Source organism: Lacerta agilis, chromosome 15, assembly GCF_009819535.1.
Source record: "Lacerta agilis isolate rLacAgi1 chromosome 15, rLacAgi1.pri, whole genome shotgun sequence".
Classification (NCBI taxonomy): Eukaryota; Metazoa; Chordata; class Lepidosauria; order Squamata; family Lacertidae; genus Lacerta; species Lacerta agilis.
In genome coordinates this window covers 10,492,120-10,508,073 of record NC_046326.1, presented here as the reverse complement: position 1 = coordinate 10,508,073, position 15,954 = coordinate 10,492,120, and the positions used below count along the sequence as shown (strand labels likewise).

Here is a 15,954-nt window from a genome sequence, read left to right as displayed (position 1 = left end):
TGAACACAGAGTGCCTTTGAGAAATATAACAAGAAAGAGACAATATTTGTACCTTCTGGAAACAAAAGATTGCCACACCTTGTCACACCTAACCCGGTCAATCTCCTATTATAGGGTTACCTTTATCAAACAGATCCTGCAACATGTGTAGCCCTTTCATAGACCAGCACAAAATCTGAAAGTCTGAATATCTTTATCTGAATATCTGAAGTTAGGATTATCTAAATGGGGAGCCAATTTTTCAACCCATTTCTTCCGAACTCTAAAGGACATATTAAGAAAGGGGTTCGCCATATTTTTTGATCTGAGTGAATTAGAGAGGTTAAAAATGGCATCAAGTTAATCCTGGGAGAGGTGGAAGTAAGCTCCACCGACACCCATCATCAAATCTAATTACAGGAATTGTTTGCGTCGACTGACAAGACTCAAAACATAACTGCAAAGTAGGGAATCCAAACCCTCCCTTTTGGGTAGGTGATAAAGAATTACTTTACACATCCTAGATCTTTTACCCTGCCCCAAACATAGTTTGCTACTTTTACAGAAGCAAGCCCGGAATCTATATAGGGAGAGTTTAAAACAGGGGCATGAATTTTAGGAGGATCACCGTCTTCAGGTCTGCAATGCGACCAAGACAAGCAGGGGGGTCTTAGCCATAGAGGCTAGTGGCGCAGGGCATCGCGGTGGCAGGTACTGGAGGGCACCAGGGAAGAGGCGGAGGCTGGACGCGGCACCTCCCGGCATCAGCTCACCACCCTAGCCCGCCTCCACCATGCTGCGCTGTGCCTGGAGCCTCCGTCCCGCCGCTGTCCTCCAGCTGCTCCCCACCCGAAGGGAAACGTGGGGGTGGGGGGGCACCAGAGGGATCCTTGCACCACGGCACCAGATAAGCTTAAAATGGCCCTGAAGACAAGTTAACTGAATTCCACCCAGTGATTTCTTTCTTAATGGATTTCGCAAGGGTATTAAAATTTCTCCTCCATAATTGATGCAAATCTTTGGTAATGTGGACCCCTAAATAATGGAAACTGCCAAAAGATAACGAAAGACCCGGCAAAGCTGTCAGTCAATCGTGCACTGAAAAGGGGATATTATTCCACAAACACTCTGATTTAGAATAATTAATTTCTAAGCCTGCACAAGCTTGAAATTCATTGAGGTGTTTTTAAAGACCTGGAAGAGCCTGAAGTGGATTGCTAACCGTAGGTAAAATACCACCCATCACAGACACCCTCTTGCTCTCAGGATTGGGGGAGGGCCTGCCTGCGTTGCATGCACAACTTCATGTGCACCACACGTGACACACATGTGTGGTGTCATGCTTCCAGCATGCATTGTGCATGTGTGACATCACGCATGCGACACGTGACACGCCACAAAATTGCATCGGCTGGGGGAGGCTGAGTACAGAGGAGCCAGTCACTGAACCGCATTGTGCTCGGTTCTGTGCTTAGACTCCTCCAGGCTCCTTATTATTGGGGGGGCACCTGCCAGCAGATATTGAGGGGGCCAAAGACACCTCTGTACCTAGGAGCCAGTGCACCTGTCACCCGTGAAGAGGTTTATCACACATAACTTGTTATTCACCTTCATGCCTAAAATCTCAGTGCCAGATTTCTCAACTAGTGTTTTAATTGCAATAGCCAAAAGGATTAGGGACAGGGGGCATCACTGTTTTGTTACACAGGGCAACCTGATCAGAGGAGAATCAAAGGAATGAACTCAGATCGTTGTAAGAGAGGTGGGAAATAGTGGGCCAGAATTTAATTTGTCAAGCGAAGTAAGCACAAAAGACCATTTGAAGAAGAAGAGTTTGGATTTGATATCCTGCTTTATCACTACTCAAAGGAGTCTCAAAGCGGCTAACATTCTCTTTTCCCTTCCTCTCACACAACAAACACTCTGTGAGGTGAGTGGGGCTGAGAGACTTCAGAGAATTGTGACTAGCCCAAGCTCACCCAGCAGCTGCATGTGGAGGAGCGGAGACACGAACCCGGTTCACCAGATTACGAGTCTACCGCTCTTAACCACTATACCACACTGTAGTGATCAACATAGCAAAGTGGAAGAGGTTTGTGCACATTGCTATGGTCTGGCATGTTCAAGACCCTTTGAATTCCATCAAGGAGTTGTCTTTGTGGCATAAAACCAGTTTGGCCTTCTGCTATGTAGCTAGTAAAAAAAAATATTCAATCTCATTGACAGTATATGCGTAAACAGTTTGGCAACTTGATTCAATAATGCCATGGGACAGTATGGTCCCAGGTACTCCAAACACAGAGTTTGGGAATAAGTACCTTACAAGATTTGCACCAAGTTCCTGTGCAATATTCTAAAAGAGATTCTGGAAATCTTCCTCTAGGTGGCACAAACCTTCAAAAGGTTTGGACAGCTGGAGCTTGTATTCCGAACCAATTCCCAAATGCCCCAAATCCCGCACAGACTAATGCCAGTTTTCCTTTCTTTCTTAAACTTAAAGTTCAGTGGGGGCAGGCAGCAGGAATCAGTGAGTCGGGGGGTCATTGCAGAGTTTCCCATCCTGTGGGGAATGAAGGCCAAAATGCATTAGGTCCACAACTGGAGTAATTTCCCAGGGCAGAGGTCCAATACTTGCCTGATTTCCCAGCCCTCCAGCAACACCTCTGGCAATAATGTACTGTACATCATCCTTTGCACTTTCATCAAGTTGTTAATTGTTGCACCAATCACACCCTGTCATTGCAGTGCCCTGCTTTTCAATTTTATTTTTATTTTCTTTAAAAACATAAAAAGAGAGGAAGAGACAAGGAACCCAAAGCAATAGTAAATTAGCAAACGGACTGGCACAGCCGCAGTCCCACTGCGCTAAAAGACAATATCATTTTACAAAACTATTGTAGAAAATCTAACATGAAAGCATCTATTCAACGAGAATTAAATATGGAAAGGCTGAGAGCCACAGTGAGCAAAGATCTGTTTCCTTCCGGAGGATTGACAAATAGACAAAAGATCAAAAACAGACTTGAGTGCAAAAAAATAAGAAGAAAGAAATCACCAATGAACTTGACGTGATTTGTCTTAACTCTTTGAAAACTGTAATCCCCAAAGAATAAGCCAGGACCTATGGACTGAGTTGGAGGGAAGCAAATAAATAAATAAATAAATAAATAAACATACCCCACCCATCTGGCTGAGTTTCCCCAGCTACCCTGGGCGGCTCCCAACAGAATATTAAAAACAAGATAAAACATCAAACATTAAAAACGTCCCTAAACAGGGCTGCCTTCAGATGTCTTCTAAAAGTCAGATAGTTGTTTATTTCCTTGACATCTGATTGGAGGGCATTCGACAGGGCAGGCGCCACTACCGAGAAGGCCCTCTGCCCGGTTGTTGTTGTTGTTGTTGTTGTTGTTGTTGTTAGGTGCTTCCAGACTGTAACAATATTGGGGTGGGATTCAATCACATAGCGGCAAGTTAAGTTGTTTTCGCAGGCCTTGCACAACAAGTCCTCCCCCCAAAGATCAGACGTCTCCTGATAAGGAAATTGATGTGAAATTGCACTGGGAAGTACGGGATAGCAGCAGCATCTAACTTCCCCTCGAACAAATCCGGATGAATGCTTGTTAAACAAACAATGTGGTTTAATCTCCCTGCAAATCAATCAGCTCAATAAACACTCTGCAAGTGCTTCTTGAGGAAATGGAGGGTGGGGATTTTCAAGCAGGAAACTGGCATGAGACTCCAATGCAATTAAATGCATTTCTGATCAGAGGACCATAAATAATAATGATAATAAATCTTTATTGCGGTCCAAAGACCCGTAACATAGATTCAGAATAAAATACAGATTCATACAGACAACCCCCCAGGAGAGGAAGACCGAGGCGATATTTGTTTAGTCTTGAGGATGATGAACTTTGATACGTATGGCTACCAAAAGAAACTTTGCCATGGCCACTGTGATATCATTAGACTTCTTGTCCATAAGATATTTAGGCTTCAGATTTACCCGGCCGATTTTCCAGTAGGGGGTTAATCAATAGATCCCTAGCTTGCTCATATTGTCCACATTGCAGAAGGATATGCCTCATTCAATCGACATCCTGAGAGCATAAAGGTAAAGGGTAAAGGGACCCCTGACCGTTAGGTCCAGTCGCAGACGATTCTGGGGTTGCGGCGCTCATCTTGCTTTACTGGCCGAGGGAGCCGGCATACAGCTTCCGGGTCATGTGGCCAGCATACACAGAGCCTATTCTGATAAGGGATGCCTCTCAGTCTGCCATTTAGCACTTCTGATGGAAATACATTTAATCTGGCTTTGGTAAAAAATACACCGGTAAATTGGTACAGACAGATTTCTAAAATATACAGGTATCTGAAAATTGTACCCGTAATGAATTCCTACTGCTATTCGGCCACAGATAACATGAGATGAGGACCATAATAGCTTTTCCTCCAAAGGAATACTGACCAGTTTGAAGCATACTTAAAAAAAAAAAACCACCAGTGTTTTTATTGTGCTTGATTTGATGTTAAGAGGCAGGGGAAAGGAGAATACGAGTTGAAATTGTTTTGATTCTAGCAGATCTGTATACCCTGTTTGCCTTATAAGGCTTATGGTATAACCTCTCACCTAGAAACCCACTGTTTTTTCCACCTTTCAACTCTTCACCTACCCTTTATCAACCAATTAAGTGCTTAAAACAAGATTACGACTTGCCCATCTGCATCTCTGCCCTCTATGTTTTGCAAAAGAATTAAGAAAGTAGAGCAAGGGGTCAGATTAAAAAGGAAGTCAGAAAAAATGCCGGTAACCTGACAATAATTTCAAGACACAAACCAAACGATTATGTCTGAAGATCAAATAGGTTAACATTACGATCAGGAAAGAGATGTGAAAATGAAGCTAATATAGGCCCCAAACTAGGAACTGAAATTCAGTTTGAAGGGGAACACAAGCATCATCTGAAATTTGCACTTCTCTGAATTTTGCAGTGCAGTCCTCCAACCAATAAATGTGTACAACAATGCATATACTAGGGTAAAGTGTGCATAAGATGCATATGAAATAAAAAATAAAAAATAAATAATTGTCCAGTAGCACCTTATAGACCAACTACGTTTGTTCTGGTATAAGCTTTTGTGTGCATGCATACTTCTTCAGGTTTGTCTACCTGAATCTAAGATGCATATGTTAGTGAAAAGAACATAGAAAAAATGAATTATATTATGGGGAAATGCTTTACAGAAATGTGTATATTAAGTACAAAAAATGCATGCCAAATATGTATAGTAGGAGAAATTTGGGCAAAACTGCTGATGAATTTTCATGGGGACTTTTTTCTTTTTTAAAAAAAATCAAACTGAAGTGGAAATGTGGAAAACTGAACTAAAAAGTGGGGAAACACAAGAAATCAAAGTGGACAGATTCACTCATCCCTATTGAAATTCTTATTGTCCATTTTTAAAAGATTATTCTAAAGTTAACCATTATCTACAAACCTTTTTTTTAAAAGCCCTACTATTAGTCACAGTGAGACAAGACTTCAGGTGGCAGATGCTGCATGGTGACAATTGCAGCAGCCCTTGGGCTTCTCTCCTTGAGTCCGATAGAGCCCCTTCCACCCACAGCAAGGAGGGGGGGTTGCAGGCGCCATGAGCCCTTCACATGCTCAGGGGATGGCTGCCATCCCCTGAGCCATTGGTTGAGCCCCGGGCGCAGTGCTACTGGGGGCGTGGCTTGCTGTATTTAAGCAAGCGCGTGGCCAGGGCCCAACCTCTTGCTTCCTGCTCCCAGCTGCTAAGGTATTACCACCCACCCACCCTTTAGGCAGCGTTCTCTGGACCTTGCTATGGACCTCGGTTGGTCGCCGTTGAGGGGCCTGGTAGGAATTTCCCCACTTGGCAAATTGGCTGTGGCCTGGTGGTTTTCCCCTACCTCGTAGCAACTCGTGACAACTTTGGTTTTGGCAGTTAGGCAATGGATTATCTCTGGAAGCCTGAAGATTGGGGGGGGGGAGGTTGGGCCATCACCTCCCCAAAATGCTGAAGGGTATTCCGTTAAAGGAGTCCGGGGGCGTGGCCCTGTCCGAAGCCGTGGAAGGTGAGGGCCTAAGGCACGCCCCCATTGGTGGCCCCAGGGCAAGTTCCTAGTTTATGTGCATCAGCAGGGCTCCCCTATCGGTGGTTAACCCTTCCTGGACTCCCAGCACAACGGGCTGGAGTCGGATATAGTCGGTTAGATCCAATGCCTTGGCCAATACCGCTCAACATCCGTAACCAATAAAGTTGTGGCCTTTCTATGCCCATTAACCTTACTTATTGTGTCCCATGTCTTTATTTCACCATGGGAGGGGTCGGGATATTGCCATGCAATCGGTCCTCTCTAGCTGAGCTCACAGCTAGGCATGCCACATGGGCCCCCTAAACAAGCCTGCTGCCTCAAGTGTGATAGAGGATGCTCATCGAAAATTTCTCCAATATCCCGTAGGCTTCCTGATCTCAAAAAGCCCCAGGGGAGGCCTTATCTTATGACATCTTCCCCTGAATTTTATTTGACATGTGAGCAGCTGGTGTCCGTGGGTCTACCAAGCACCTGAGATCAGTACACTGGTGGTTTGGCTTTTAACTTTTTTTACCGTATTTTTCCGTGTATAAGATGCCCCCATGTATAAGACACCCCCTATTTTGGGGGACACCAAATTAAGAAAACGCCCCTCAGCGCTATCCATGTATAAGACAAACCCCAATTTTAAAACTAAATTTTTGGTTAAAAAAAACAACCTAGTCTTATACACGGGGGGAAAAACGGTATATTGCTGCACTGACACTCGCTAACATCCCTTGGCCACCTCAAACATAAGATAACCACGAAAGAATCTCTGCACCCCATTAACTCCTATATCAGGAATGGGAAATATGTGTCCTCTCAGGTATCTTTAGACATCTACTGCCATTAACCCCAGCCAGCAATGATGGGTGTTATTAGTATAAAAATATCCATTGGGTTACAGGTTCCAGCCTGGTCCTAGCTCTTTGCTCCTCTGTGTTTTGTTGCAGCAGACATCACCTGCAGGCACTGCAGTTTCGTCCTATTAGTTCCTCAGCCCAGTGAGCAAAAATAAGCCTAAAGGGAAGCCAGTTTGGTTTTAACATTGATTCTCAGAAGAATAACTTGCTGGAGCAGAATCATGCACAGGGAGAAAAAAACCGAGAAGACTGATACGCTTGGTTCATTGCACATTGACCACAGATTGAAGTCTGTTTTATTTATTGGGGCGGCAGGAGGCTAATATTCACAAAGGGATTTCAGCCTTGTTAATGTCACTAGCATGACCACAAAGGACGATGGGATCTATTGTAGAAGAGGGGGTTTAGGAAGATCGAGATGGTCATGCAGGAATGATGGGGTGAGGGGCAGAGCTCTTTTTCTTCTGATCACTCTAATGGTGGGATTAAAGACTCCAGTGATACTTGGCATCTGCCATCTGTCCTGCTTTTGCTTCAGATGTAGCTGTGCCTTTGGCTGTTTCCAGGTGTGTGTACATTTGCTGCACCCAACCATCACTATTCTGCTTTAATATAGAAATTGCATAGCAATTCTGCCTCCAGACTTCTGGAATCCAAGCAACATTCTTGGAGCCTCCCTGCCACTGCGGAAGAAAGCGCGGGCCTCCCCGGTGGCAGCGGCGGTGGAGGGAGCAGGAGAGCCCGGGGCTTCTGCGGGCAGAGCAGGCCTCACCTTGTCCCCGTCCCCCTCACTCTCCGCCGGGCTCACCCCCCCTGCTGCCAACCCCTTCAGAGCCAGTGCCAGCAGCAGCAGCAGTGCCATGCAGGCCAACGGGGCAGGAGGGGGTCAGCAGCAACAACAACAGCCACCGCTGCTGTCATCGTCGCAGGGTCTGGAGCTGGGCTGCCTCAGCGCCCAAAACGGCGAGGCCTCTTTGGGCTCGAATGCTGGGGAGCAGCTCGCTCACGCCAACGGTCGCCCAGCCGCCCAAAGTGTCTCTGCGTTCCAAGTCCCAACGGCTGTCCGTGGGGCACATGCGCAGTAGCGCAATCCCACGGACACAGGGACTGGACGCAGAGACACTTGCACTTTATTAGTGTAGATATATATAATCTTTTCAACTGCCTTGTAAGGTATGATGAAGTTGAGAGATGGTGGCTTGGGGTCTCCAATCATCACACACAAGGACCTGGGGATCTCTGGCTCCAAGCAGGACACTGTAGCCAGGACTCCATCATAGTTCTTGACCCCCCAGTTGTGGTATTAAAGCAAAGCTTTCAAAAGTGGGCTCACGGACACATAATAAATATGCATCAAGTCCCAGATAGTCCCACACAGAAGCAATCAATTACAAGGCCAGTTCCCAATGTACCTTCTGCAATTCAAACACATGCCACCCACAAGTATCAGGAGATACAGGTGAAACTTGAAAAATTAGAATATCGTTGAAAAGTCCATTTATGTAAGCAATTGTTTTCATTAGCTACTGGAGTTTAATATATAAGATAGACTCATGACATGCAAAGCGAGATAGGTCAAGCCTTTATTTGTTATAATTGTGATGATTATGGCGTACAGCTGATGAGAACCCCAAAGCTGAAATTGTTAATTTGGAGTTCTCATCAGCTGTACGTCATAATCATCACAATTATAACAAATAAAGGCTTGACATATCTCGCTTTGCATGTCACGAGTCTATCTCATATATTAGTTTCACCTTTTAAGTTGAATTACTGAAAGAAATGAACCTTTCCACGATATTCTAATTTTTTGAGTTTCACCTGTACTTACCTGAAATGCAAGAATGGGAACTATTTACAAATCATCGATGCAACTATGAGCAATATGATGACAGCTCTACTGTACTAGTGCTACGTGGCCAAGAACGACAGGATTTGAATTACATTTTTAGTTATTTATGGGGTTTCTATTGCTGTATTCCTTTTGAATAAAAGGAGAAACTTCTGATGGTCCAGGCTCTTCGATAGTGGAACAGACTAGCCCCGGAAGTAGTGAGTGCTCCTTTGCTGGAGGTATTTAGTCAGAGTCTGGATGGCTTTCTGACAGGGGTGCTGCAGTTGCACCCTGCCTTGCAGATCTCTGCAGAGGTTGGACTAAACGACCTTCGGGGTCCCTTCCAACAATATAATTCTATGGATTCAGTATGTCAATCTCATTTTCATTTTCAGAGTCAGCACTGAAACTGACTGAAGACTCAGCACTCCTTCCCAGCACCAACCATCCCCCAATAATGAGATCTCAATGAATTCTTTATTCACGGCAACTCCTGCCCCTGCCTCTAACAAGCAACATGCCGTAATAATATCCTAACAAGTTCCATATAGGCGCATGATAATTATACAGAAAGGAGGGGCTGTCACTATGGCCAAGTTGACAACCAAGACGTTTATAATGTGCTTTTTACATCACAGGCTAAAATTAAAAAATGCGAAATAAATAACGCATTAATAATGTTTTGATCATATTGTTAAAATATTTATAAACGCTATGCATTTTCTGGTTTTTAAGTGACAAACCATCTCTCCAAGAAGTGTGACAACTTTTTTTTTTAATTAAATGAAAGTTTATTTCAGTATTCAAATTAGTCTCATAGCTGCTTGGGGAGGGAAGATGGGCTGGGGATACAGGGCGAATGAGAATGCTTGGCCTCCTCTGAGATGGAGGGGTTCGAGAGAGAGAAATGAGCAGCCTTTGCCTTCACTCATGCATTCAAATGTTTACTATGACTAGAAATTGACAGCAAAGGAAAGACTCTTGCTCCTGTTTAATCCAGGTTAATGCTATACATCTTTAAATACACAATTCAAAAGTTTACATTACATCATGCAGTCCCTGTGGTGGAATGACACACTGGCCTTGTCTCCTGTTGGCTTCACAATGCTCAGAGCATGGCGCTTAGGTAGGACAGAGAACTGGAAGAAGAAGGAAAGAATCAAGACAACGCAGAACAGGGAAATTCGAGGTGATGAGTGCAATTTTTGTGAATGCGAATAGCATCTCTCAGAAACTTATTGGGTTGGAATGACTGGACTGGCAACTCCGGTATCTGCAGTTAAAAGAATTCAGGTTGCAAGCCTGGGAGAGATCTTGACCTCAGAATTTAGACAGTTGTTGCAGTAGACCAGGCATCCCCCAACACGGCCCTCCAGATGTTCTGGGACTACAATTCCCATCATCCCTGACCACTGGTCCTGTTAGCTAGGGGTGATGGGAGTTGTAGTCCCAAAACATCTGGAGGGCTAAGTTTGGGAGTGCCTGGAGTAGACCATACTAGACCATATAGATCAATGGTTTGAGCTGGTATGAGCAGGTTATTCTGTCCTTGATTGTTAAGGAGCGAGCCATGGCTCACAAAAGGTCCCTGGTTCAATTTCTGGCCTCTCCAGTTTAAAACAGCAAGGAAGAGATGGAGAGAGAGAGATCTCTGGGACTGAGACACTTTTGAGAGCTGCTACCAGTCAGAGCAGGCAATATTGGTTCGAATGGACCAGTGACCTCTGTCTCAGTATAAGATGCTGCTGCTGACGCTTACCTTTTAAAATGTAGTCAGTTAGCAACGTCGGGACCTTTTCGTTGTCCTCCTTCATTGCAAAAAGAACTGCGGGAAGAAATTGTTGAAAATGATAATTAGTAGGTCATGCTGAAGGGTGGCTCGCTTCCGTGTCAACCTGGAGAGTCATGTGCTTTAAATGTGTTTTATGCTGTGTACGCAGCCATATATTGATGAAGGGACAGATGCCCTGTACAATGCGGAAAAGTGACAATCCTATTAATGGCTTACTTAGCATAGCAGTTAAATTCAGTCCTTGTTGAGAGTTCACTCCTTTCTAACACATGTGAATGAGCTTTTAAGAGCAACACCGGTGGGCAGGAAATCAACCCAAAATTAGAGAATTTTGAGAAATACAATTTCTACAAATTCTCATATAAAATGTCTTGCTCCAGCAAGACTCTTCTTAGGCTCACCTCTTGGACTAATGTGCAGGTCAGAAGTTAGCTGCATTACAGATTTTATACTTCTCCAAATGTTATGATGAGGGATGGGGGGGAGAGAAATTCAATTCAGTTTGAATTCAAAGGTGAATCTACCTAATTGGAAGTTTCCAAAATAATACGTGAACTGAAAACACAGTCATTATTGTAAATGTGCACTTCTCTGAATTTTTCAATGCAGTTTTCAGCCAAGCGATGTGTACAAAAAAATGCATATATGTGGACAAAATGTGCATTTTAAAATATACATTTATAAAATAGTGAAAATAATACACAAAAATGCATTGTATTAGCAGAAACTCCTTTGCAAAATTGTGCACATTAGGCATAATCGCATACAAAAATGGATGTGTTTGGAGAACTTTGCACTAAAATGCTGGTGAATTTTCATGCAGATTTTAAAAGGAATTCACAAACAGGTGTGGAAAGGAGAACCGAATAAGATTGGAGAAATAAAATAAAAAAAACCCTGAGAGAACCTGTAGCTGACTGATTTGCTCATCCCTAGCTGTAACACAGTTCTTGAAAGTTCAAACCTATTAAAATAGCTATTTTGAGAGGAAACGTCCATTTCAGTGTGTATTTTGAGAGAAAATACGCATTGAAATGTGCAAATGAATATGTGTTTTAATATTTGTTGTTCTTGCTTAAAATTTGCAGATTAATGTGGAAAGGGAAAGGAACAAAACGATGGGTAATAACATGTGAAAAGCAACACGCACTGGAAATAGGCAGAATCGCCAATCCCTACCCAGAATGAAGGAAAAGCAAAACATACATGTCAGATGTCAGTCACAGCATCTCATGCTCTGTTGGTAGCAACTTAGATACCAACGATTTAAGAGCTTGTGTTTGGAGAGGTTGGTTGGTCTTTCAATGTTATTCAGGGGCACTTCTTCCAGACCAGTAACTGATCTCATCTAAATAAATCCTATGTTTGCATCACAGTCCGATGCTGCTTTGCACACCAGTTAATTAGGCAAAAAAAAAGGGGAGGCACAGATTTATCCCTGGTAACCTCTCTGCCAAGGCTTCGCCTCAAGATACAAATTGTCAGTTGCACAAAACTCTCTCTGTGCACAAAACTGCCATTCATAGGACTTTGCTCTTTTGAAGAGAACTAAGGCTGTGTTTGTTCCAGTCAGTTCAAAACACAGTTGCCATGGAGACTCAAAAGGAGACGGATGATTCTCCCAGAATGCACAAGGGCCTGTCACAACATCTCAACCTTTCCATTTTTGTTCCACAAATTGTTCAGTCAGAGTTAGAGGCTAAATCCACTAGCCGAAGAATTCGGATGTTTACGGAATAGCTTTTGAAGCCTACAGAGTATTCTAGAACATGCTATTTTTCCTGGGGGTGGGGTGGGGTGGACAGAAGCTTGGGTGGTAAGTAGCAGCCCAAAAAGAGAGAGATGTGCAAACGACTTGATAATACAAACACAGAGGAAAACGAATTGCCAAGAAGAATGTGTAGAATTTTCAAAAAACAAATGAACAACTGTCGTGACATAAAATTAACCTTAGAAAATTGAGCACCTAGATTCAAACTGGATGGCACTGGGCACAATTGATATGCCTGTCTCTTAAGCCCCTGCGCAGATATTTTCACACACACACACACACACACACACACACACAGCATGATTAGACTTGCATGAGGGGGAAAGCGGGACCACACTCACTTAAGCCATGCCTTTTCTGTAGTATCCCTGTCACTCAGCCCTGCTGCCCTCCTTACACTAGAGGAGGTCTTAAGTGGGCAGCCCATGTGATCGGAAACACTGGTGGAAAACAGAAGCTTTTCTTTTAGGTATTATAGGACCAGAGATCCCAAAGGACCAGATGAAACTATTTATATATGCAGTGCCGGATTTACGTATAAGCTAAACGAGCTATAACTTAGGGCCTCACTCTCTTGGGGGGCCCAAAAAAAATTAAAGGGAAAAAACTGGACGCGCATTTCCAAAATATAAGATAAAAAACAAATAAAATAAAACCTACACACAGCAACAGTGTTTTGTGTTGTGTAGGCTCCTATGAGGTAAGCAATGGGCCCCGCTTGCTAGCCTGCTCCCTAAAATATCACTGGTTTGCTATTATTATTTCATGTTATAGCAAGTTTCTAGAGACTAGATTATTAGTCTTTGTAAATTGTGTTTCTAAAGGAACTTTTGTTATTGCCGAATGCTGATGTGTTTGCAATAAGTTTGTTATGAATAAAAAATCATTTTAAGTTAGAACTTAATAATTATTTCAATATTAATATACTTCTTAATTGTATTTCAGTTCAACAATTACTTTGATAAAATACATATTTTGTTATGGGCAAATGACGTTAGATATCTATTAGGTACATAATTTACCGTATAGCATATATTCAACACAAAAAAACAGCAACAATTTGTTGTTGACAAAGGACAGCTGGACATATAAAGGGCCCCATTACCTTCAGTAGCTTAGGGCCTCATCAAACCTAAATCAACTCTGACCAAAGAAGAGTGGCAGGAAAAAATAATTATGAACTATGCCAAGATGGCAAAAGTTACAGGAAGAATTTGAAACCAGGAAGAGGAGGTCTTCCCCTAAAGAATGGGGAAAGTTTATAATTTATTTGAAAGGCTGTTGTAAACAATTACATACATTGGTAGGATTGACAGAAAACTTGTAGTAAAAATTTGAACTATGGGTTGACAAAGGATTTATAAAAATAGAGTTATGAAAGAGATGCATAGGGGAAAATCATTACATTAAGACCCACAATGTGGGGGAGGGGAGTCAGAAGGGATTATAAGTTTATGTATTTAATTCATTTGTTTATGTGAAATAGAAAATACAAAAATAAAATTTATGAAAAATAAAAAAGGAATCACTGGTGGAATAGAATTCCAAACTATGTGGAGAATCTGCTCACACAGAACAGGATTCCTTTTTAGGCCCCAACCCACAAATCCACAATAAGGTGACAACAGGTATACAAGTGGCAGAGGGGGGCAGAGCCAAGAACGGTGGATCTGTTCTCCCCCTAATGTTATTGAGAAGGCCCACATACAGCTTCAGTTTTGTTTAGATGAAGGTTGGCCAGCAACCAACCATGGCAGGGACCGGGTTACACCTTATCTTCCACACTGTTTTCTTACCTGTAACACATGTGTGGGTGTGGGCATGTATTTATCACCCACCCTTCACCCTAAGGTCCTAGGTTGGGTTGCAACATTAAAACACAATATTAAGAAGAGTCCAAGGGAACTTACAATCTCAGAAATAAGATGAGCCCTAAGAACATCCTGTCAAAAGACAGAGGTGTATTTCTTGCATTTACTGGGAGCTATATAATAAAGGTGCCAGGTACACCTCTGTGAGGAAGGAGTTCCACAACTTGGGGCCTGCCACGGAGAAGGCTCTCTCCTGGACACCACACACATATTTTTGTCCATTGGGAACAAAAATACTGGCAACTCCCCATTTACGCATCATCTATTTGCCCATGACCATGCACAAGTGCGATGCACACAGGAGAACCCTCCTGGCTCGTGAGAAGCCCAAAGAGGACCTATCCGGGCTCTGGGCAGGGTCTCCACATGAGCTGGAGGGACAACAGAGCTCGTTCATCTGACATGCTGGAAAGCGGCACCTGCTGCTGTGCTACCCCGCACATCAGCTGTTAGGAAGTGAGACTAAGCAGCTCAACAAAGCCCTGCTGCCCCTCCAGCTCGTGAGGACAGGCGGAGGGAGCTGGCGTTTGTCTACAGACAGCTTTCCAGGTCATGTGGCCAGCATGACTAAACCGCTTCTGGCACAAAGGGACACCGTGACGAAAGCCAGAGCGCATGGAAATGCCATTTACCTTCCCACCGCAGCGGTACCTATTTATCTACTCACACTGGTATGCTTTTGAACTGCTAGGTTGGCAGGAGCTTGGACAGAGCAACAGGAGCTCACCCCATCGCAGGGATTCGAACCGCAGACCTTCCAATCAGCAAGCCCAAGAGGTTCAGTGGTTATCTTTGGCCCAAAGAGGACCCATGTGACCTTAAAGTTGTGTTTAGATGCATCCAACATGACAGACTAGGAACTTACTGTTTGTGAGCATTTGTAAGTCTTCAACTGAAGGAGGATACGCTTTCTTCTCGTAGGGAATAACGGTGTTCAAATACTAGAAAGGAATGACACTGGCAGTTAGTAATCCTCTTTCCAAGAGGGGCAGAATTCAGAGGCATCTACCAGAAAGAAACACTGTACCTCAGAACTGGGGGGAAGGAACAGAGGTCCATTATGCTCTGCGTGTCAGCTTCCTACATGCATCTGTCTGGCCTTAGCTGACCACAGATTTGCTAGATCAGCAGGGCTCTTCGTACATTTAATAGATTAGATTTATATCCCCTCCTTCCATCCAAAGGAGCACAGGATGGCAAACAGCAGGCGACAAAGAATAACAACGTATTTAGGACATATCTTGAAGCATCTCTCATACAGATGTGAGTTGGGAAAGATCTCTGCTTCAAAGGCTTGTTGGAATAGAAATGTCTTTGGATGTGTCACCTGTCTAATATTTAATGGAGGTGTCACCTGTCTAATATTTAGTGGGAGGGGATCCCAAAGGCTGGGTGCTGCAACACTAAAGGCCCTCCTGATAAGATGGTATCGGCAGCAGACGCTCACTTGAAGAGCACAGTGATGGATTGGGTATATAAGAGGTGAGGTGGTCTTTCAGGTTGTCCTGGTCCCAAGCTGGAATACCTCCACTAAGATTTCAAACACAAGGTTGTTAGCATTTGTGGAGTCCAGGCACTTGGGACATAATAATAATAATAATAATAATAATAATAATAATAATAATAATAATAATAATAATATATTTATATCCCGCCCATCTGGCTAGGTTTCCTCAGCCACTCTGGGCAGCTCCCGACAGAATTAATAATAAAAAGCAATAAAACATCAGACATTAAA

General features: G+C 43.4%; 1 protein-coding gene across 3 annotated transcripts in view; it reads right to left on the bottom strand.

Moving 5' to 3' along the window:
* Window positions 1-9,561: 9,561 nt before the first annotated feature.
* The window catches only part of FEZ1 (fasciculation and elongation protein zeta 1), a 41,083-nt gene continuing 34,690 nt past the window's right edge, over window positions 9,562-15,954 (bottom strand). For all 3 annotated transcript variants that reach the window (XM_033172085.1, XM_033172087.1, XM_033172086.1), the window contains 3 exons: window positions 15,082-15,157; window positions 10,542-10,607; window positions 9,562-9,921 (listed from right to left, as the gene is read on the bottom strand). In XM_033172085.1, coding sequence (XP_033027976.1) covers window positions 9,905-9,921; window positions 10,542-10,607; window positions 15,082-15,157 — 159 coding nt within the window. In that variant the 3' untranslated portion in view covers window positions 9,562-9,904. The remainder of the gene's footprint in view (window positions 9,922-10,541; window positions 10,608-15,081; window positions 15,158-15,954) is intronic.